The sequence below is a fragment of the Schistocerca gregaria genome, chromosome 2 (assembly GCF_023897955.1).
Source record: "Schistocerca gregaria isolate iqSchGreg1 chromosome 2, iqSchGreg1.2, whole genome shotgun sequence".
NCBI classification, from domain to species: Eukaryota; Metazoa; Arthropoda; class Insecta; order Orthoptera; family Acrididae; genus Schistocerca; species Schistocerca gregaria.
Genome location: NC_064921.1, coordinates 1,022,565,086 through 1,022,589,394, shown reverse-complemented (window position 1 = coordinate 1,022,589,394; position 24,309 = coordinate 1,022,565,086). Strand labels below are relative to the sequence as shown.

The 24,309-nt window shown below is 38.7% G+C and overlaps 1 protein-coding gene across 1 annotated transcript in view; it reads right to left on the bottom strand.

The window, feature by feature from the left end:
* LOC126335529 (ubiquitin carboxyl-terminal hydrolase 22) overlaps window positions 1-24,309 on the bottom strand; it is a 109,206-nt gene that overhangs the window by 20,309 nt on the left and 64,588 nt on the right. Inside the window, exon 6 of the mRNA XM_049998897.1 lies at window positions 13,770-14,151. Coding sequence (XP_049854854.1) covers window positions 13,770-14,151 — 382 coding nt within the window. The remainder of the gene's footprint in view (window positions 1-13,769; window positions 14,152-24,309) is intronic.

Sequence of the window (24,309 nt, the reverse complement as noted above, 5' to 3'; positions counted from 1 at the left end):
TAAAACTATGAAAAATATTGAAAACTGTTTAAGCCTGACTTAACCATAGATCCATTTCTCTGACTGGTATCCATCACAACTGAATTTGAATTTTCGGCAGATTCTCCAAAAAAATGCCAAGGTTTCATTTTTGAGAAATATGACTATTCATACAGTATTGTCGAAAAACTGTTTGTGCTCTACTTTAATGTGAGAAAGAAAAATGATTAAATTGGAGTACATGGAAGCTGCCTTTCTGCCCTGTGTAACACATTATCACACTCACTAAGGAAAAGTAAACAAGATTATACCTAAATTAATCATAATAAAATTTGAACAAATTTTTGGGTCAGGAAAAGTATCACACTTCTCAAATGAAAAAAAAAAAAGGTTATAATGTATTTGGTATGAAAAGCAATGATCTGCACACCACATTCTGAAGCAATACTCAACTTACTTCTTACAGCTACAATTCACTTATATTTTACATTAAAACTTTACTTCTTATGTTGCCTTTCTCATTTAACTGCAAACAACATTTGACTGCTCACAAAACCTATGCAATAATTTATGGTAATTTGTTATCAATAAAACTGAGTACTTAGTGTCACTTCTAGCTTAAAGTGGGAACTTTCCCAATTCCTACTTTCACTGACCAATTTAATGCATTACTACTACTTTTTATTGCAATCAGAATAGGTTTTTATCAAAATGGGTCCCATAAGCCAATTAATCACCAGATAACAATATTTTGAATGTTTTAAGGGGGAGTGAGAATTTGCATTTAACTGTAAGTTGCATATTGTCAGCATATTTACATTTGTTTTATACTCAGCACATCAGTCACCATACTAAACAGTCTGGCATCAAATCTATTTGTTGGATGTGACTGTTCATATGTTTTATACTATCAGGAAACATATTCTACTAATATAAAAAATATTTTATGACATCAAGGAGAAACGACACGACACAACACAACATAACCCTGAGGGAAAGGGAATGAATGAATGTAAATCACCCACTATAGCCCCAACACTAGTTCTCTTGGAACATATTGGATGATGCACTGGCCATGACAGGCACAGCATCCACTTCCCACAATGGTTCAGGTAAACAATGGAACATCTCAATCAGGATGGGTGGACAGGGACTTGAACTGCATAGCTCCTGAATGTGTTTACCATCTGAGCGATTGTGCCACCTTGTTCAGCTAGGGATGAAAAAGTGGAAGTAAAAATATGCCTTAAACCACACACAGTATGATATCAAGATGCATTTAAGACTTAATGGTTCTTTTAAGTTTTGACAGCTACATAAAACATCCTAGGACCTGTAAAATGTAACAAAATCAGCAAAATGTCATTGATCACTTGGTTATTTATTTTATTAACAAGTAAAAGTATAGTGTGAGACAACATGCACGAGGAAAAAGGAATGAAAGGGATAGCCACCAGGTGGGTTTTGGCATAAAAAACAATTTAATAATTCCCAACACTTGGTTTAAAAACAATGAATAATGTTTTTATACTTTGAGGAGACTAGCTGAAACTCAAAGGTTTCAAATAAATCATATACAGGTAACAATATTATAAGAAGGAAAGTTGCTAAGCACCATACAGCAGAGATGCCGGGTCACAGGTAGGCACGACAAAAAGGCTCTCACAATTAAAGCTTTTGGCGATTAATGCCTTCGTCAACAACAACAATAGACACACATACACATGAAACCACATGGTTTCAGTTCCCTGAGACTGCAGTCATGTGTGCGAGTTGTGTGCGCACACGCTTGCGTGTGTGAGTGTGTGTGTGTGTGGGGGGGGGGGGGGGGGGGGGGGCGTGATAGTTGGCGAAGGCGTCAATTGCCGAAAACCTTAATTGTGAGAGTCTTTTTGTTGTGCCTATGTGTGCAACTCAGCATCTCCGCTATATGGTGAGTAGCAACTTCCCTTTTCATAATATTCTTATATTACATCCTGGATTTTCCATTGTTCACATGCAGATAGGATAGAGATTTTGAAACCAAGTTTCAAACAGCAAAATATTGCCAATCGCAGATATGGAGTTTGACCGTAATTTATTGCTTATGACCTGCAGTTCTACATCTACACTCTTCGAAACACTGAAGTGCAAGATAGAGAGTATGTCCTGTCATACCAGTTGTTAGGGTTTTTTCCTGTCTCATTCACATAGTGAGCACAAGATTGTTTCTGTGAGTGCTGTAATTACACTAATTATATCTTTGCAATGTCCATGGAAACGATGTGTGTGCGGTTGCACTGTATTCCTGCATTAGTTGGTTCTAAAAGTTTGTAAGTAGGTTTGCACAGGATAGTTTGTGTAATCTGCAAGAGTCTGCCAATTCAGCTGTTTCAGCATCTTTGTGATACACTCCCATGTGACAAACAAATCCTGGGACCACGAGTTCTGTATGAAGTCTCATTTGTAGACTTGATTGTATTTCTCTAGTATTCTACCAGTTAACAGAAATGTGCCACCGTATTTATCTGTGGCTGAGCCATGTGATCATTCCAAGGTACTTCAGTACAGGTACAATTTGAAAAAAGTCTGATATCATATTTTGCCTGCAAGGTCATTAATATACAAATGAACAGGAACGATCCCAATTCAGTTCCCTAGAGCACATCTGAAGTTTACTTCATTTGTCAATGACTGTGTACAAGATAACTTGCTGTGTCCTCCCTTCCAAAAAAAACCCTTAATCAGTCAGATTTTGCTTGATACCCCTTACAATTGTGTGTGTGTGTGGTACTGAATCAAATGCATTTCAAAAATCAAGAAATATTTCAACTATATGCCTGCCTCGATCCACTGTTTTCAGTATGTCGTGTGAGGAAAGAGTGAGTCGGTTTTCACATGCTCGATACGTTCAGAATCCATGCTAGTTAACATGAAGGAGGTCATTCTGTTCAAGGTACCTCATTAAATTCAAACTCACAACATTTTCTAAGATTCTACAACAAACTGATGTCAAGTATACTGGACAGTAGTATTGTGGATTACTTTTTGCTCCAGGCATCTACAATAGATTCTAGATTCAGTAGAGAAACATCACAACACAGCATAATCTTGAGGGAAAGGGAGTGAATGAATGAATGAATGAATGAATGTGAATCACCCACTATAGCAAGAACACTAGTTCTCTTGGAACATACTGGGTGATGCACTGGCCATGACAGGCACAGGAACCACTTCCCACAGTGGTTCAGGTAAACAATGGAACACCTCAATCAGGATGGGTGGACGTATTTAAAACAAAGACATTCCTTGTTGTATTGGGATCTTCTTACGAAATTTCAATCACCAACTTTCTCCTCTGAATGTGAAAATACTTTGTTGACACCAGGCTACATAGGAAGAAATGCTAATTATAATCAAATATGGAAAATCACAGTTTGCATGGAAATGTATAGGTGTTCGTTTTTACTGTCCGCCCCTCAAGAGTGGAATAATGGAGAATTATTGTAAAGATGGTTTGATGAACTGTCTGCCAGGCACTTAAGTTTGATTTGCAGAGTTTTCATGTAAATGTAGATTTTGGCCAAGTTGCAGCAACATTCCTCAAGGCAAAGACATTAACTGGGGTGTGGGTGGATCAATATATTGCTTTACTGACAGTCAGTGAACCAACAGTGCCACAATTGTTGTATTTTACTGACCCTAAAACAGCACTGTTTGGTATAATGAGAGAGGGAGGAGATATGTGGCCACCTGTTAGTGGGTTGCACCACCTGCCAGCAATTGGTAGCCTGCTACAAGTCAGTGACAAGTTTCTAAGACCCATATCTTTCAGACGTTAGTGGAAAGATGATGTTCACTAAACACATGCTGTTTCTTCGGCTGTTTGTGGCATTTGCCCCCCCCCCCCGCCCCACACACACACACCACCACCACCCCGTGTCGTTCTCTAATTTCTTCTCTTTCAAAGTATATTTCATTATTAATAGATATTCGCTGATTTCCTTACTACTTTGTATTTCCCTTTCTATCTTTACACCTCAGCCCTCCCTTCTCTTGATACCAAAAGCTCTCTCCAATTATGGGCCTTCCTCTCTTACAAAGCGTTTTACTGAATTCTATTTAACTTCACAAGCTGCAGACTGTCATTTGCTTTGTTTGATCTCTTAATATTATATTCTGATTCCTCTCTATAGCACAAAAATGATCTGTTTTGTCATGATATGCAACATTCCTCTTTCTATGGCTTCTATGCTCAGGAGAAGAACATGTTTTAAGAGGACAGTATTTTTGTCTACCTTGAAGGAACTGAAAAGCCCAAAGTTGATCTACATGACAATTCGATATGCCTGGAGAGCTGAAACACGTTTCACGGATTTGTAATCAGATGATAAAAGAGAGTTGCCTTCCCTATGAAGAAAAAAACATACATGGATGGAACAGGGCTTAAGAAGAGCCTAACACATCTACAGCTACATATATACTCCACAAGCCACCTTTTGGTGTGAAGGTGGGTACTTTGTGTACTTCATTTCCCCTTTTCTTGTTCCAGTTGCGTACAGTGTGCAGGAAGAATGAATGGTGGTGAGGTTCCATATGGACTTGGATCTGTCCAATTTTATCTTCATGGTCTTTTGCTGAAATTTACGTAGGAGGAAGCAATGTACAGGTTGACTCTTCTAGGAACATATGAGCCCAGAACTTTAAACAGTAGACTACCCAGTGATGCAAAAGGCCTCTCTTGCAGCATCTGCTGCTGGAGTTGACTCAGCACCTGCATGATGCATCCACACTTGCTAGATGAACCTGTAACGAAATGTGATGCTCTCTTTTGGATCTTCTATGTTCTCTCTATCAATCCTATATGTTACAGATCCCGGACTAATGAGCAATATTCAAGAATTGATCAAACGAATGTTTTACAAGGTACTTCATTTTTTGATTGACTACAGTTCTTGAGGAGTCTTCCAATGAATCTCAGTCTGGCATTTGTCTTATCCGCAGTTAATTTAAGTGGTCTTTCTACTTCAGATGGCTCCATAAGCATACTACTACATATTTTATGGAAGTAATTGCTGCTAGTGATTCTTCAGCAATCATGTAATCATACAGTAAAGGGTCTTTCACTCCATGTATTCACAATATGTTAAATTTGTTTAAATTGCCACTCCCTGCATTAAGTGTCTATCGTCTGCAGGTACTCCTTCATTTTGCTACAATTTTTTAGCATTGCGACTTCTCTGTCTGCAAAATAGTCACCTGCAAAAAGCCTGACAGCCAAATTGTTGGGTCACTGGTATGAACAGGCAGCTTCAATGTCAAACAGAGGACGAGGAAAAAGACTGCAAATGGGAGAGCACTTGCAGAAGCTGCTCTGGAAGGATGCTTATCAGTCCGCAAGGTAGCAAAGAGACATATTGCCAAGGAATGTGGAATCAGAAGTGTGTCATTCGTATCTTGCATTGAGATAAATTCTACCTTTATCAACTGTCGTTACATCAGGCACTCTGAGGACATGATTTCGACTGTTATATAGAATTTGGTCAGTTTGCTCTGCATTGCCTGGGAGGCAACACTCTTTACAATGAAGCAACGTTTACAAACCATGGTATTGTAAATTTATGTAGCATGCACAACAGAGCACCCGAAAATCCACAATGGCTTCGTCAGATACAGTGTGGCATTATAGGATATTCCATTATGGGATCTTATTTCATCACATAGGTGTTACATGGAAATACAAGTACCCTACGGACATTTTCTTGTAAACATTCTACCTCACTTGATATGTGACAGTTCATGTGGTGTCTACCTCGCTTGATATGCGCGACAGTTCATGTGATGTTGCAATGCAAATACTGAATTAAAAGTTTACTGACCATTGCATTGGATGGAATGCTTCAGTACAATGGCCAGCCAGGTCCCCTGATTCGACTCCTTATGATATCTTTCTAAGGGGAGCACTGAAAGATGTGGTGTATCACGAAGCCATAACTATCCCAGACGCTAGGTGCCATAGAATCATTGGAGCATGTAGCAACATATCATCCAATGTACTTTCATCTGTCCGTCTACCTCTCGAATGACAATTTCAAATATGTCTTGCCGTTGATGTTAAACAATTTGAGCACTTGCTTAAGTAAAGTTTAAAAGTACATTTCATTAAGAAAAGTATTTATTTTGTGGGTGGCATGTCCTCAGCTACTCTGAATAACATGTTTAGTTTAATTAAAGTGTACCCCATTTAATTAAAATTTCAAGTAGCCTAGTAACTAAAGACACATCTGTCCAACAGCAGGTGTTTTACTTTTAGGAAGCATTCAGGCATCTACAAGAAATAAAAATCTTGTATTATTATTACTATACCTAAGAAAGCTAATAAACTAATTTATTTTTATTTATTTAAATATTATTCTTTTTGTGAATAAGGCTGTTTACCAGTATCACGTATGAATGACCATCATTAGTGTTTCAGCTTTAACAGGTAATCAACAAAAAGGAGGGTTTAAGTGAAAAATTGGCTACCAAGACTCTAGATGTTTCCACAAAAACCTAGAAATGTACGCACATTTAAAAAAAGTTTTCCTAAGCGCCATCTGATGCACCAGAAGCAAAAAATTGCCAAGAATTATGTCACTGTACTCATCTTTTCCAGTGCTTTCAGATGCCATTAGATAAAGTATATCATTCCATTAAAAAAAATGATACTTGCTTCAATATCTCAATCAACACAGGAGTTGGGCCTCTTAATAACAAACCGAAGTACACGTCCCTTAGCATACTACCCGCTGTCAAAAAAAAAATCACCAAATAAAAGGGGTCTTATGTGACTCACTCTGTATATTGTGAAACTTTACAGTCCTATAATACTCTCTTGTAACACACCCTTAGTTTCTTTTACTTCTGAGTATCTATCCATTCAGACTGAAATGCTGTGTTTTGTTTGCTACAAACTCTTTGATATGATCACTCAGTTTGTGAAATCATCCATACACTCGTATTTTGTTCATCATGTGGCAGGGCAGAACTGTATGAAAAGTCTTCCTGAAGTCAAGAAGCATGGTATCTATGTGGATGCCAGTATGTATTGGTTTCTGGGTCTCATGGGCAAACATAGGGAACTGGGTTCCACAAGACCACAGTTTGTAGAACCAATGTTGATTCCTACAGAGGAGATTTTCAGTCTTCAGAAATGTCACAGTCTGCAAGTATAAAATGTGTTCTAAAATTCTACAACAGACCAATGTCTGGGATACAGGCCTATAATTTTGAGTGTCTGTCCAATGACACTTCTCGTAGAATGGGAATGACCAGTGGTTTTTTTTTCAATTACTGGGTAGCTTTGCTCCTCTAGAGATGTAAGGTACATTGCTGGTAGAAAATGAACATGTTCTTTCACATACTTTGTATAGAAATGAAATGGAATCCTGTCAGATCCAGTAGCCTTTCCTCTGTTGAGTGATTTCAGTTCCTTTTCTATCTCTTGATCACTTATTTTGTTATTTGTCATTTTGTCATTCATGCAACTAATTAAAGGAGAAACTACAGCAGGGTCTTCCTCTGTGAAACCATTTTGGAAAAAGGCATTTATTATTTTGGCCTTGACACTGTCATCCTCTGTTTCAATGTCATTATGGTCATAGTGTCTGGACAGATGGCATCAATCCATTTATTGATTTAACATAAGAACACAACTTATTAGGATTTTTTTGTTAAGAGGGTAGACAGAATTAGGCTTTAGAATTCATTGAAGGCTTAACACACAGCCCTATTTTCACAACAGCAAAATAAAATGCAGCTTTAAGCCACACACAGGAAAATTATCGAACATGCTAGTAACTACATGAAATTAATGTGGAAAATTGTTAATACTAGCAACCAATTAAATTCTGTAAATTTCACATATTCAGAAGGTACACCAGCCATACAGAACTGAAGACAATTTACCAATACTCAGGGCTGCCTTTGCAGCAAGGAAAATGGTTTTAAATTCAGTTATCAACTTTAAATTACCGTATTAAAGAATCTCAGTCCTCACAGTGAAATCACACAACAAAGCCTATGTGTTGATAAATGCTCTTGCTCCCACTAACAGTGATAACAAGGAACATCCTCAGAAAGCAGAAAGCTTTTGGGAAACACTAGAGGAAACTATAAGCAAGTTCTCCAAACATTTTTTGAAAATCTTATTAGGTCATTTTAATGCACGGGTTGGCATCAATAAGAAATACAGATGAGCAATAAGATTTCATATAGTGCATCATCAGATGGATAAAAATGTAGAACGTCTAATAAGCTTTTAAACATCATTTGCAATGAGTCTTATGACTATACAGATTGTGAAACCTCTAAAAAAAATCTGGGAATCACTTAAACCATTAATCCATTATTAGGGGAATTCCAGATTGATCATGTGGCAGTTTCAGCAAAAGTATGTATGAGATTCAAAATGTCTAAGTATGGAAAGGAGTCGTCAATTTGACCATCTGTTTAACACAAATCAAAATTAGATTTCCATTAGATCCAGATCTATGGGCAACAGATTGCCTGAAGAAGAATGTAAGGCTTTTACTCATGATCTACAAGAAAAAGATTCCAAGGAGTGGCCAAACCTCTGGAACACATTACAGACATCAGCCACAAAGTTAGGACAATTACACATGAAAAACACATAGATGGTGGAATACAACCTGTGATGAAGCTGTCAATAAGTGAATCAAAGCAATGAATCACTGGAATTGACATAATACATTTGAAAAACAATGGGAAACCTTCCCGAGGATACAAAAATCAACCTCAAAAACAGTTCACAATGAAACACTTGCCGATGAAAAATGCAGACTTAGAGATAGAGACAGAGCAGGCTTTCCAGAAAAACAACATCCAAAACCCGTCGGATCAATACAATAAATGGATAATATCACATATAAGATGAAACTTTGTCATTAAGACAGTTGTTTTGCTAGAAGTATTATATACCTCAGAAATTACATACCAGGGAGGGCACTCAAAACTTGATGCAAATGGAAAAAGAGAATGAAAAATTTCCAGAAAAAGTTATGGTCTCTTTAATATAAATCGTATATGGATTAAAGAAAAACCACAAATCTATCCACAGAAGTTGACAAGTACACAGATGGAATACGCAGAAGACACTCTAAATTCTAGAGCCATGCCTCCAGAATGTGCAACACTAGATCAACTAAAAACTTACTTCATATAATAAATTGAAAAAAGAAAAAAAATCTCTTTGGAAGCAGAAATTAAGCAATACTTGTGAGCAATGAATGCCACAGAAAACTCCATCAGAGAACACAAAGCCTTTGGAATCCTAACTGCAAACACAGAATGCAGAGAAAGCTAAAAAACCACTGGAAAACAGTGGACTGACGAACACAAGAAACAACAGTGTGTTTATGGGAAGAGATGAAGCAAAAGAACTGTCGGACCATGCTAACACATTCAAATATGCTCTTTAATTGGGTATAATGTAGAAATAAGAAAATTACTGTATCTGTTGTATGAGATACATGACTGATTACTGGTACAAATCAAATATATAATGAGAGTTTTTAGACTGAGTGTTCTTCACACCAGGTAATCAGTGAAAAATTCAGCTGAATGTAATCAGTGAAAAATTCAGCTGAATGTAATCAATCAGGAGTTTTACAATAAAGAGAGTTTAACTCCTGGATGTTTACTTTTACCTAATAGATTTTGACCAATTACTAGCTGTGAACACTCACTCCAATCAGAAGATGTTAATTATACAGGGTGAGGCTGCTAAGTCATAACACCCCTTGTATCTCCCCAACCGTAATAGATACAAAGATGCCATTTGGACGTGAATTGCAGGGACAGGGGCTACTTGAATACATCACATTTCATGTTTAAATTTTAGCATAACATGAGGGGCTTAAAAAGACGGTTTCAAATATGTGTACATCACAATATTTAGGCGAATAGTTTTTGAGACACACATATGTTCCCATATTGTATTCATCCTTCGAAGCAGCATTATACAATGCGACCTTTCCTGTTGACCACTGATGAACTTAACAGGGAAGGCGTTGTTTTCCTGCTTCTCGATAACATCGCAAGGTGACGCATGAGGTAGCTCGAAAGAAGGGTATAAATGTGGTGCTAGGGTAATGAGACATCGCATTTCCATCACAGTTTCTTGGAGCAGACATGTACGAGGGGGCAGGCACGGAGGCTCACTGCATTGAGGGGGGGGGGGGGGGGCAGGGAGATGGGTGGGGGTTGTTCTGCAGCAAGTGTGGTGTGGCCGCAGCGGGTGGTGGTGGTGGGGGGGTACGTCAAATGGTGGAGGGAGGGCCACAGTGGATGAGGGATGGCCCACAGGAATTAGTGAGGTGGCCTTCGGCATCAGGGAGTTGGCCCGCGGCAGTAGGGGGTCGTTCCACAGTATGAGGAGGCGGTAAGGGGCAAGAGAGGGCAGGTAAGGGGGCAAGAGAGGGCAGGTAAGGGGCAGGTAAGCGGCAAGAGGGGGGAGGTAAGCGGCAAGAGGGGGGAGGTTAGCGGCAGATGTGGAGTGTCTAAGGTAAAGTGTGATTTAAGGTGCTAGACTGAGGCCAAGGCGGGGCAGGAATGAGACAGAAGGGCAAGAGAGTGATCCGTGGATGGGTGGTGGTGCAGTAACTGGGAGATTTAGAAGTAATATATAGGAGGGTGGAGTAGGAGGTGGGTAGGTGGTGGTGGTGGTAACAAATATGTCAGTGTTAATATGTGTGACTGTAAAATCTAAACTTCTTTTGGAAATGTCACACTTATTAAAATGTTCCAGGCCACAGTGCTGTGATGGAAAGAATTTCTTATTTCAGTAAGAAATTCATTCAGCAAGGAATAATAGAATATTTTAAGAAGATTGCCCTGCTACTATTTTCTGAAATAATGTCTCCAATCTGTGTGATATTTTTTTTTGCATACCATATTGTGTGGCATGGTAAATGACATAGGGAATCAATTAGCGCCAGCAAACATAGTATTATACTTAGGTTACTATTTACCATTGTCTTAGACCATTTCTTGCATGATCTATTGATTGTTTAGCACCGCTTATGATACATAAATTTTACTAGTCTTTACTACAACTAGAAAGATTTCACTGAGTTTTCATTTCATTTCTGAAATACAGACTACAGGATTTAATGCTTTTTTGAAATTAATTTATTTCATGCTGTAAAGGATGTGTGGTGCAATATAAGTATTTGTCATTTTTGGCTTGCAACCAAGCAACACTGGCAATCAAAAGTATAGTAGTCTTGCTAAACAGAAAACTGATATGTGTGATTCATCCTGTTTTCTACCCAATGCATCCATGGGAATAGTGTTTTATGCAATTATTGTTTACCTATTTGCTTCCGTATTCCGTAGAAATATTGGAACACGTGAGGCAATATTGACCTTATGACTTGACTTAGAAGAAAGATTAAGGAAAGGCAAACCTACGTTTCTATCACTTGTAGACTTAGAGAAAGCTTTTGACATTGTTGACTGGAATACTCTCTTTCAAATTCTAAGGGTGGCAGGGGTAAAATACAGGGAGCAAAAGGCTATTTACAATTTGTACAGAAATCAGATGGCAGTTATAAGAGTCAAGGGACATGAAAGGGAAGCAGTGGTTGGGAAGGGAGTGAGACAGGGTTGTAGTCTCTCCCCGATGTTATTCAATCTGTATATTGAGCAAGCAGTAAAGGAAACAAAAGAAAAATTCGGAGTAGGTATTAAAATCCATGGAGAAGAAATAAAAACTTTGAGGTTCGCCGATGACATTGTAATTCTGTCAGAGACAGCAAAGGACTTGGAAGAGCAGTTGAACGGAATGGACAGTGTCTTGAGAGGAGGATATAAGATCAACATCAACAAAAGCAAAACGAGGATAATGGAATGTAGTCTAATTAGGTCGGATGATGCTGAGGGAATTAGATTAGGAAATCAGACACTTATAGTAGTAAAGGAGTTTTGCTATTTGGGGAGCAAAATAACTGATGATGGTCAAAGTAGAGGGGATATAAAATGTAGACTGGCAATGGCAAGGATAGCGTTACTGAAGAAGAGAAATTTGTTAACATCAAGTATAGATTTAAGTGTCAGGAAGTCATTTCTGAAAGTATTTGTATGGAGTGTAGTCACGTATGGAAGTGAAACATGGATGATAAATAGTTTGGACAAGAAGAGAATAGAAGCTTTCGAAATGTGGTGCTACAGAAGAATGCTGAAGATTAGATGGGTAGATCACATGACTAATGATGAAGTATTGAATAAAATTGGGGAGAAGACGAGCTTGTGGCACAACTTGACAAAAATTGGGACCAGTTAGTAGGCCATGGTCTTGGGCATCAAGGGACCACAAATTTAGCATTGGATAGCGTGGAGGGTAAAAATCGTAGAGGGAGATCAAGAGATGAATACACTAAGCAGATTCAGAAGGATGTAGGTTGTAGTAAGTACTGGGAGATGAAGAAGCTTGCACAGGATAGGGTAGCATGGAGAGCTGCATTAAACCAGTCTCAGGACTGAAGACCACAACAACATTTGCTTCTGTAGCATGTATGTCTCACGTTTTCCATCAACCAAAGCTGAAAATTAAAGTTTGTGATTTTGTGGTAATTCTGCTAAAGATTAATATTTTCATCAGTATTAATTGATTCTTTTAGCCTGTGGTCTTGTTACATTCTTATTTAGTTCCTAATGCCTCTCATTCTCTTCAGTCATTTTGTGTCTTATCAGCTGAGGTAACTACTTGATTACAAAAGAACAGTCACCCATATTGTGACTGTCTGTGGATCTCTCTCTTCTTTTGTTTGTAAGTTTATTTTTTCCAGTCTTTATTTATGGAGTGTTATTTTGGTAATGATTTATTTAAGGATTAGAGTTCTCTGTGAAGATTAAACTGGAGTCAAGATATTGTATTTAACACATACAGACTTTCAGTCATATGACACAGCTTTCTTTTCTGTATGAAATTATAATTCTTAACTGAAAAATGAAATATTAACTACTTTTCAATGGAAGAAATAGAAAACAGAAATCTACACTAAAGTTACTGAGTAATTTTGAGAGGGGAAATTAAAGTACTTAATTTTATGCATTAAATCTTCTATTAATATACCATTTCCAATGCAAATCTGGGCAATATCTATGACACACTAATGTTGAGTTCTAGATATATTTAATGACATTATCTATTATCACACATAATGGATGCCAAGGTATAAGGAAGTAAAAACAGATAATAAACACATTTCTCTACTACCATTTTCAATTTTTCAGAGTTTTCATAGACTGCAGTTTCACATGTTCTCTCTCAAATGAGAGGACAAAAGATAACAAAACGTATGACATCCATAAAGTCAGACATTCACATTGCCTTGCATTTATTTGGTTTTTTAGGAATGGCTTTAACTGAATAATTTATGTAAAATTTACGTTTTCTGGGGGAGAGGGTGACAATGACTAGAGCACAGTGCTAATAGCCGTCATATACTTCAGGCTCAGAACATGAAGATAACAGTCTCTGGCAGTCATAGATCAGCCTGGGTTTTTATTTGCTCATTTTTAAGTGATATAAGTACTGGATTTGGTGATAAATACTCAACACAGATAACAACGCACAATTTCATGTTTAAAAAATTACAAATTTATTAAAACTTATTTCACTGCCGAACTGAATACCATTTTAATTTGAAATCAAACAACACTATTATATACCTCTTTGAAATCCTCAAATTTGTCTCTATTATTATCGCTATAAAGTGCACTGTAGCAACACACTTGCACAGTAGTACCTTTAAGTGGAAGCTCGCCACAACAGGTAAAGTCTTCATAGTGAGCTGCTTAGTAGACTCCTGATAACTCTGGCAGTTACTGCACTTTATCTTCGCGGATGACCCCAGGTGTTCAGCTCTTGTAAACCTTTCAAGACAGTCAAGTAAAGAGGTTGGTTCAGACTGTGCAGACTGCTGCTGTTCTTGTGGCTGCTGCTGCAGCTGCTGTTGCAACTGCTGCTGCTGACTTTGCTGTGAATGTTGCTGCTGCAACAACTGTTGGTGGTGCTGTTGTTGATGCTGTGATATTGTTCCACCTTCTGTTGTTCCACTCTGTGCCACTGCAGCTGGTCCCAAATCCAGAGAGATGTCCCAGAAAGGATCAATTGTAGTTGAAACACCACTATAGGAACAGATGAACCACATAATTCTTTTCCCACATTGCAGTATACAAAAGTTTATTAGATATTGCTTATTATGAATAGCTTATCTTGTGTATTTAAGGGAGTTTACTGACAATCAGGAATTTTTTACGTCAATTTCAGCATGTCTTTGGATTCACATTGAGCTTCATGCAATGTTTCATGTACTGTTAAGCTTTGGGCTCATCAAAATTAGTGAAAGCCACAGCCTGACACAATATGGAAGCAAAAAAATAAATCAGATCTTGCTATATCTTGTGAAATGAAGCAGTTCAGGCACTAAAAAACCCCACAAATAATCTGCACCAAGACCAGTTAGTTTATTAGCCATAAAATCCAAATAAAAAGGAAGTTTCAAATTCATGAAGCATGTAAATAGCATTATCATGAAAGAAAATATTTCGGGAGAGACAGGTTCGACTGCAAGGAGAAAGGTCCATAACGGCTCTATGTTTAAGTCCTTCATCTTTTAACATTCATTGCATGTTATTCCTGTACTCTTTTTGACAACTGAAGGAGGCTGAATTTACACTTACATAACAATAAAGATTCAAGAGGTAATTTTGCAGTACTGAACTCATACATGGCTTTTTAACAGAAGACAAGATTCTGTAAGATGTGGTAATTGACGTTAATGACATTATAACACACATTTTGTGCCTTTAGTACAAGAATTGGTATAGCATCGCAGATAAGCTTTGAAGTAGAAATGTATGAATGCATGGTTTCGTGGCGACATGATTTCGTAAAATTTTCTCAGGTTTCCAGCAGTGTCAGGTGGTTAAAATCTCACAAGCTTTCAACCGAGCTCTCCTCAGCATTTGTATAGTGGTAAGAATGACTAAAAAAAAAATTACTATAGAAAGAAACTTCCACATGGGAAAAATATATTAAAAACAAAGATTCCAAGACGTACCGAGCGGGAAAGCGCTGGTAGATAGGCACAATAAATAAAACACACAAACACACACACAGAATTTCTAGCTTTCGCAGCCGACGGTTGCTTCTTCAGGAAAGAGGGAAGGAGAGGGAAAGACGAAAGGATGTGGGTTTTAAGGGAGAGGGTAAGGAGTCATTCCAATCCCGGGAGCGGAAAGACTTCCCTTAGGGGGAAAAAAGGACAGGTGTACACTCGCACACACACACACATATCCATCCGCACATACACAGACACAAGCAGACATATTTAAAGGTAAAGAGTAAGGGCAGAGATGTCAGTCGAGGCGGAAGTACAGAGTTGTTGAATGGACAGTTTGTTGCTGGTCATTCCCACATAGAAAGTGTCACAGTGTAGGCAGGTCAGTTGGTACATCAGGTGGGTGCTTTCACACATGGCTCTGCCTTTGATCGTGTACACCTTCCGGGTTACAGGACTGGAGTAGGTGGTGGTGGGAGGGTGCATAGGACAGGTTTTACACCAGGGGCGGTTACAAGGATAGGAGCCAGAGGGTAGGGAAGGTGGTTTGGGGATTTCGTAGGGATGAACCAAGAGGTTACAAAGGTTAGGTGGACGGCGGAAAGACACTCTTGGTGGAGTGGGGAGGATTTCATGAAGGATGGATCTCATTTCGGGGCAGGATTTTAGGAAGTCGTATCCCTGCTGGAGAGCCACATTCAGAGTCTGATCCAGTCCCGGGAAGTATCTTGTCACAAGTGGGGCACTTTTAGGGTTCTTCTGTGAGAGGTTCTGGGTTTGAGGGGATGAGGAAGTGGCTCTGGTTATTTGCTTCTGTACCAGGTCGGGAGGGTAGTTGCGGGATGCGAAAGCTGTTTTCAGATTGTTGGTGTAATGGTTCAGGGATTCAGGACTGGAGCAGATTCGTTTGCCACGAAGGCCTAGGCTGTAGGGAAAGGACCGTTTGATATGGAATGGGTGGCAGCTGTCATAATGCAGGTACTGTTGCTTGTTGGTGGGTTTGATGTGGACGGATGTGTGAAGCTGGCCATTGGACAGATGGAGGTCAACGTCAAGGAAAGTGGCATGGGATTTGGAGGAGGACCAGGTGAATCTGATGGAACCGAAGGAGTTGAGGTTGGAGAGGAAATTCAGGAGTTGTTCTTCACTGTGAGTCCAGATCATGAAGATGTCGTCAATAAATCTGTACCAAACTTTGGGTTGGCAGGCTTGGGTAACCAAGAAGGCTTCCTCTAGGCGACCCATAAATAGGTTGGCATACGAGGGGGCCATCCTGGTACCCATGGCTGTTCCCTTTAATTGTTTGTATATCTGGCCTTCAAAAGTGAAGAAGTTGTGGGTGAGGATGAAGCTGGCTAAGGTGACGAGGAAAGAGGTTTTAGGTAGGGTGGCAGGTGATCGGCGTGAAAGGAAGTGCTCCATTGCAGCAAGGCCCTGGACGTGCGGGATATTTGTGTATAGGAAAGTGGCATCAATGCTTACAAGGATGGTTTCCGGGGATAACAGACTGATTTACCAACTGACCTGCCTGCACTGTGACGCTTTCTATGTGGGAATGACCAGCAACAAACTGTCCATTTGCATGAATGGACACAGGCAGACAGTGTTTGTTGGTAATGAGGATCACCCTGTGGCTAAACATGCCTTGGTGCACGGCCAGCACATCTTGGCACAGTGTTACACCGTCCAGGTTATCTGGATACTTCCCACCAACACCAACCTATCCGAACTCCGGAGATGGGAACTCGCCCTTCAGTATATCCTCTCTTCTCGATATCCGCCAGGCCTGAACCTCCGCTAATTTCAAGTTGCCGCCGCTCATACCTCACCTGTCTTTCAACAACTTCTTTGCCTCTGTACTTCCGCCTCGACTGACATCTCTGCCCAAACTCTTTGCCTGTACAAATGTCTGCTTGTGTCTGCGTATGTGCGGATGGATGTGTGTGTGTGTGTGTGTGTGTGTGTGTGTGTGCGCGCGCGCGCGAGTGTACACCTGTCCTTTTTTCCCCCTAAGGGAAGTCTTTCCGCTCCCGGGATTGGAATGACTCCTTACCCTCTCCCTTAAAACCCACATCCTTTCGTCTTTCCCTCTCCTTCCCTCTTTCCTGAAGAAGCAACCGTCGGCTGCGAAAGCTAGAAATTCTGTGTGTGTGTTTGTGTGTTTTATTTATTGTGCCAATCTACCGGCACTTTCCCGCTCGGTAAAAAAAATTTTAATTTGAAGCAGAAAGTTCCTATGAGGAGGATACACTATTGTGCCTGTACTTTCTCAAGAGCAGTGACACTTCATCATGTGATGCAACAGAATAATGAACCCCCATAGTAATACTCATCTCTGAGGAAATTTTACAGTGCATAAATATTTTAAACTTGAACTCATCCTGTCTCCTGCCTATGTGACAGATGATTATTTGGTAATACTTATAAACCACCGCACTGATGTTTAAAGTTATGTTTGCAGCTGGTTGTCAACACTTACGTGTTCTGTTTTCCCTTTGTGTGAAATTAATTTCTGCACCCCAAAAGACTACATTCCAGTGCTAAGCTTGTTGGTAATGTGGCAGCACTGGGGCAATGCTCAGGTATGTATTCACCAAAGTTTCTATGTAGCATTTTGCTGTTGAACCTTGCTGAAGTGTAGTTCCTCTTCCTCCCCAATTGTTCAACCAACATGATACATAAATAGCAGATTCATATCTTCACTATTCCATATCTTACTACATCTATTAAATCATGTCTCCCTGTGAGAACTATAATCCTGAAATTGAAATGACAACAGGTGTCTTGACAGCAATGACAGGCAAGAGTTTTCTCTCATTTGTTGCAGTTAAGATAGCAATACCGTGAGCAGCTTTTATTGATTGTCGTACTGGAGGATTCGATATGCAGTTGCTCATGTGTTCAGTGTCCACAGTGTGCGTTGTCTACAATAGGGATATTGATAAAATATCGATATGTTGATACTTTTTCCAAAAAAACTGCAATATAGTTCAGCAAATTTTTTTTCTGAAGTAGCAATATATCGATATCGAAATGGCAGTATCGAGTGCCGACATTTCCATTTCATATTATAATTTTTTTCCAATTTTCAGTAAATATTTGAAATTGTAGTAGAACATAATTTTATTTTCACTGTGACAGTGTATTGCTACTTTTTGAGCTTTCATCACACCCAGTCTTTTTCTTAGAGTGGTGGTGTGGCTGGAATTACAAAACTTCCAATGTGAAGAAATATCACACCAGTTGCATTAAAAATCAATTTTTAATGCAACTAATATGCTATTTCTTCACATCAGCATTCTCCAAAATTAGCTTCTGAAGAGGATGAACAAAAATCTAAATGATATTGAACTATACAGTGGGCGGAGATGCATGATAGGAAATGTTGATGTAATCAGCACTATTACCAGAAACTGCAACATATAACTTCACCAAGGAATTCTGATAATAACTTCACCAAGGAATTCTGATAATAACTTCACCAAGGAATTCTGATAATAACTTCACCAAGGAATTCTGATAATAACTTCACCAAGGAATTCTGATAATAACTTCACCAAGGAATTCTGATAATACAACTGCTAGTTGCTGGCATTTGCAGAAACGAGAAAACAAGGAAGTCGACATAAAATGTTCTGGACAAATCCAATATGTGATAAAACTGAATGGTGGACCCATCAGATACCTTTCACTGTACCACCAACATGCAGTTACCATGTTAGCAAAAGGTTATCGCCAAGTGAGAATGCACATCATTCTCCTTTCTGTTCTCCCTCTAAGGCGAATAAGCAGCCTGCTAGCTTGTTTATGTACAGAATATCTAATAATAAATCAATACTTAAATACACACCACTACAGCCAGCAGTATATTTACAATGTGCAGATGATATTTTTTAGAGGCTGGTATGTTGCCGTTTTTTTCTGTCGATATAGTGATACTTTTTCTCGATATATTGATGGTCAATAATTATATTTTTATACAAATTTAATATATCTAATTCCCAACCTTTTCCAAAATATCAACAGTCCTAGTCTACAGCGTGTAGTCAAAATATGTGATATTTCAGTGCAGAAGATTAGTTGAAATAAATTTCTCTTCTTTGTCGCTTTAATAGCTACGGATCAAGGACAGAGATTGTAAGACAGATTTCAGGGACCTTAACAAACTGAAAGAACCAGAGGTTGTACAGAGTTTCAGGGAGAGCATAAGGGAACAACTGACAGGAATGGGGGAAAGAAATACAGTAGACGAAGAATGGGTAGCTTTGAGGGATGAAATAGTCAAGGCAGCAGAGGATCAAATATGTAAAAAGACGAGGGCTAGTAGAAACTCTTGGGTAACAGAAGAAATATTGAATTTAATTGATGAAAGGAGAAAATATAAAAATGCAGTAAATGAAGCAGGCAAAAAGGAATACAAATGTCTCAAAAATGATATCGACAGGAAAAGCAAAATGGCTAAGCAGGGATGGCTAGAGGACAAATTTAAGGATGTAGAGGCTTATCTCACTAGGGGTAAGATAGATACTGCCTACAGGAAAATTAGAGAGACCTTTTGAGAAAGGACAACCACTTGCATGAATATCAAGAGCTTTGATGGAAACCTAGTTCTAAGCAAAGAAGGGAAAGCAGAACGGTGGAAGGAGTATATAGAGGGTCTATACAAGGGCAATGTACTTGAGGACAATATTATGGAAATGGAAGAGAATGTAGATGAGGATGAAATGGGAGATATGATACTGCGTGAAGAGTTTGACAGAGCACTGAAAGACCTGAGTCGAAACAAAGCCCCCGTAGTAGACAACATTCCATTAGAACTACTGAAAGCCTTGAGAGAGCCAGTCCTGACAAAACTCTACCATCTGGTGAGCAAGATGTATGAGACAGGCGAAATATCATCAGACTTCAAGAAGAATATAATAATTCCAATCCCAAAGAAAGCAGGTGTTGACAGATGTGAAAATTACCAAACTATCAGTTTAATAAGTCACAGCTGCAAAATACTAACGCAAATTATTTACAGACGAATGAAAAAACTGATAGAAGCCAACCTCGGGGAAGATCAGTTTGGATTCCGTAGAAATGTTGGAACACGTGAGGCAATACTGACCCTACGACTTTATCTTAGAAGAAATATCAAGGAAAGGCAAACCTACATTTCTAGCATTTGTAGCCTTAGAGAAAGCTTTTGACACAACATTGGAATACTCTCTTTCAAATTCTGAAGGTGGCAGGGGTAAAATACAGAGAGTGTAAGGCTATTTACAATTTGTACAGAAACCAGATGGCAGTCATAAGAGTCGAGGGACATGAAAGGGAAGCAGTGGTTGGGAAGGGAGTGAGACAGGGTTGTAGCCTCTCCCCGATGTTATTCAATCTGTATATTGAGCAAGCAGTAAAGGAAACAAAAGAAAAATTTGGAGTAGGTATTAAAATCCATAGAGAAGAAATAAAAACTTTGAGGTTCGCCGATAACATCGTAATTCTGTCAGAGACAGCAAAGGACTTGGAAGAGCAGTTGAACAGAATGTACAGTGTCTTGGAAGGAGGATATAAGATGAACATCAACAAAAGCAAAACGAGGATAATGGAATGTAGTCGAATTAGGTCGAGTGATGCTGAGGGAATTAGATTAGGAAATGAGACACTTAAAGTAGTAAAGGAGTTTTGCTATTTGGGGAGCAATATAGCTGATGATGGTCGAAATAGAGAGGATATAAAATGTATACTGGCAACGGCAAGGAAAGCATTTCTGAGGAAGAGAAATTTGTTAACATCGAGTATAGATTTAAGTGTCAGGAAGTCGTTTCTGAAAGTATTTGTATGGAGTGTAGCCATGTATGGAAGTGAAACAAGGAAGATAAATAGTTTAGACAATAAGGGTATAGAAGCTTTCAAAATGTGGTGCTATAGAAGAATGTTGAAGATTAGAAGGAATAGGTTGGTAGGGCATGTTCTGAGACATCGAGGGATCACCAATTTAGTACTGGAGGGCAGCGTGGAGGGTAAAAATCGTAGACGGAGACCAAGAGATAAATACACTAAGGGATGTAACAAAAGACATCACTGACTGTGTACCATGTGCACAACAAGTGAAAATCAGGTCTGCAGTGAGCACTGCTCTGAAGACTGCCAGTAGCCACTCAGGGATTTCAGATGATACAGGTAAACTTTGCAGGCCATCTGCCCAAAATACAGAAATAAGTGATGCCTCCTCCTCTCAATATTTTAGGATGATAATTTTCCAAATCAATGTACTGAAATTGTAGCACAAACGCGGATGTATTGGCTGTGTTTGGAATGGCCGGGATCCTCCTTACCAATCACAGCATCAATTTTGTGTGTGACTTACTGACCCAGTTGTGTTGACTCATTAACAAGGATTTTATGAACTAGAACAATACATTCAACAAACCAATGAATGTATGATACAATTGTACAGAACAATAGGTAAGATGGTGGCCCATTATTTACAATGCAATGCAAACAATTGGGATGAACATATACTATACGTGGCAAATGTATACAATTTTAAGGTAGATAAGAGCTTATGACTTATTACATACGAGATCCTATACGAACAGGAGTTGCCATTCCCCTTCAAATCAGAAGTTTGACAACTAATATCTAATATTTTCTACATTTCTAAATCCACCAAAAAGTTAATTATGCTTTGGAAATAGCTAATATAGGGTGCCTGGGAAGTACGGATGAATTTTAAAGTGCTATAGAACATACAACGTTTATTGAAAATGTAATTATTTTTTACAAATGCAATAAGTTAATTTCTCCCATATATGTATGAAAAATTATATCCTCCACACGACCATCCAAGGCTACATGGCAATGAGCAATGCATTCACAGAAGTTTTCGATGACGTATTCATAAACATCTGTTGGAATGCTGTTAATAGCACTTTTAATTTCATCCTTTAACTGATGTATTGACTGATTTGTCCATGTACACTTTTGATTTCACAAATACCCACAAAAAGATCATACGGCAAAAGATCGCATGAGCTGGCAGGCCATTCCCAGTTGCCACGCAAAGAGAGATTTTTTTTAGCAGACACTTCATTCAGCAGAGCAATTGTTTCACAGGATGTGTGACATGTCGCATCATCTTGTTGAAACCAAGAATCATGATTTTCATCAATAAGAGGGAAAAACTAATCAGAAGACATGCTTTGGTAATGGATACATTTCAAGTGATGGCAGCTCCCTCATTAATATCAAACAAGCACGGGGCAATCACGCCTCCTGCCCACAACCCACATTTACAGTTGTGGGTTTGTGGATGCATCTCATCTTTCACAGTCACTCATGCATTTTTGTTACCACAAATTCTGCAATTCTGTTTATTAATGTATCCACTGATGTGGAAGTGCACCTCATCTGAGAAAATTATTCTTTTTGTGAACTTCTCATTCTCTGCTTGGAACAGTTGAGAAAGTATTCTATGAACTCTCTCCCCCAAGCTCTAGTGAGTGAATTTCAGAGTGGTAATGTAGATGTCAAAGTGCTGATGGATATATAAATATTCTGTTTTGTTTCACTAATCTTTGTGACATATGTATCTCTGACTACTAATGTAATCAGTTGTAAAACCATGTATGGTGTCCTGTCACTTACTATATGGTATGTAAAATGGTGCCAAAACTTTGGATCCTGTTACTGGTGGTAGTGAATGAAGCAGCTGTAAGTCAGATAAAGGAATGAAACCATGTCCACTTGTTTGATGTCCTCATAACAAGGTATGAGTGGAGACAACCATAGGTATGCAGTGTGTATCTACATAGCCTCATCACCTGCAATTGAGTAGTACAATTTTTTCCAGGCAGGTGAATATTAATTGACTTAGCAAATAATGTGAATTAAATCTACAGACTGGGTAGTGACAGTTTTTAATGTTAGAGATTGAAATGCAACCAGTAGCTTCTATTGTTTGCAGCACTACAATCTCTGATGGATACTGCATAGCCGTACTCTCAGAGTGTGCAATATTACATTCTTTGATTATTTTTGTAAGATATCAGATCAAGATTCGATGATGGACATGAATATACATACACATTTATGCAACTTAGAAAAGGAAGCAAAAGATTGAAAGAACATTATTAACACAGTTCAGTACAGCAACAGTTGAAGGAGATACAGGTGAAAATACAGATTACAAGAACTTTCAGATGCGACTGCAAGAGATGTCACATTGTTGGAGGGTGTCTGATGATACAATTCAGGATATGCTTTCTGACATGCACTATGATGTAGACACCAGTAAACAAGAGGAATATGATGTAGGAAGGCAATTTTGGAGGCAATAAGACTGACTAATGTTAGCTTGTCCTCGTCGGTTACAAACCTGACACCTGCACCAGCTCACCAGCTTGTCACAACAGCAGCTGCTGTAACTGTGACTCGCACTGTCAAACTTCTGACTATTAAATTAGAGTTATTTTCAGAAGTGGAGAAGTGGTCTCAGTTTTGAGAACAGTTTCAGTCATCCATAGACAAGAAGCCTTTAATTTCTATTATAGACAAACAAATCTTTCTCAGAGGATATTTGGAGGATGACTCAAAGTACTCGGTTGAAGGCGTTCCCATCACTGGGTGGATTTGTATGAAGAAATGAAATTTTGTATTAAGTTTCTACCTATGGAGACAAAAACTGTATAATTCAGGTTCATCTCAATTATCTTGAAACTGTGAAACCGAAACCATATGCATCAACAGATATTTTGAATGCTACATATATAGAATGTAACAAACATATACAAGGCTTGTGAGCATCAAGAGAAAATTTAGACAATCATGGTCACGTATGTATTTCTGTATGTATTTCTGGAAGACATAGTTAAACACTTGATTATTCATACTAGGAGAGAGAGGACAGCTGAAAGCCACATCAGAAACCTAATTGAGTTTTTTGATGAAGTATAAGTAACTATGATTACCAACAAAATTAGAGATAGTAAAATTTTACACGCACTCATGCCCACATCTGCAAATACAATCGAAATTGTATGTTTTGTGATTCATGTCTTCATTGGGCACAAAACTGTATGAAGATAATGAAGCATCAACAATAGGAGGGACAAACGGAAATATACCTTGAGGTGAGAGAAGGCATGGGATAGCGATACGTGCATTTACAGATGGTAGTAGTATCATGTACACAATGTATGAAAGGCAAGTGCATTGGCAGAGCTGTCATTTGCTTTTA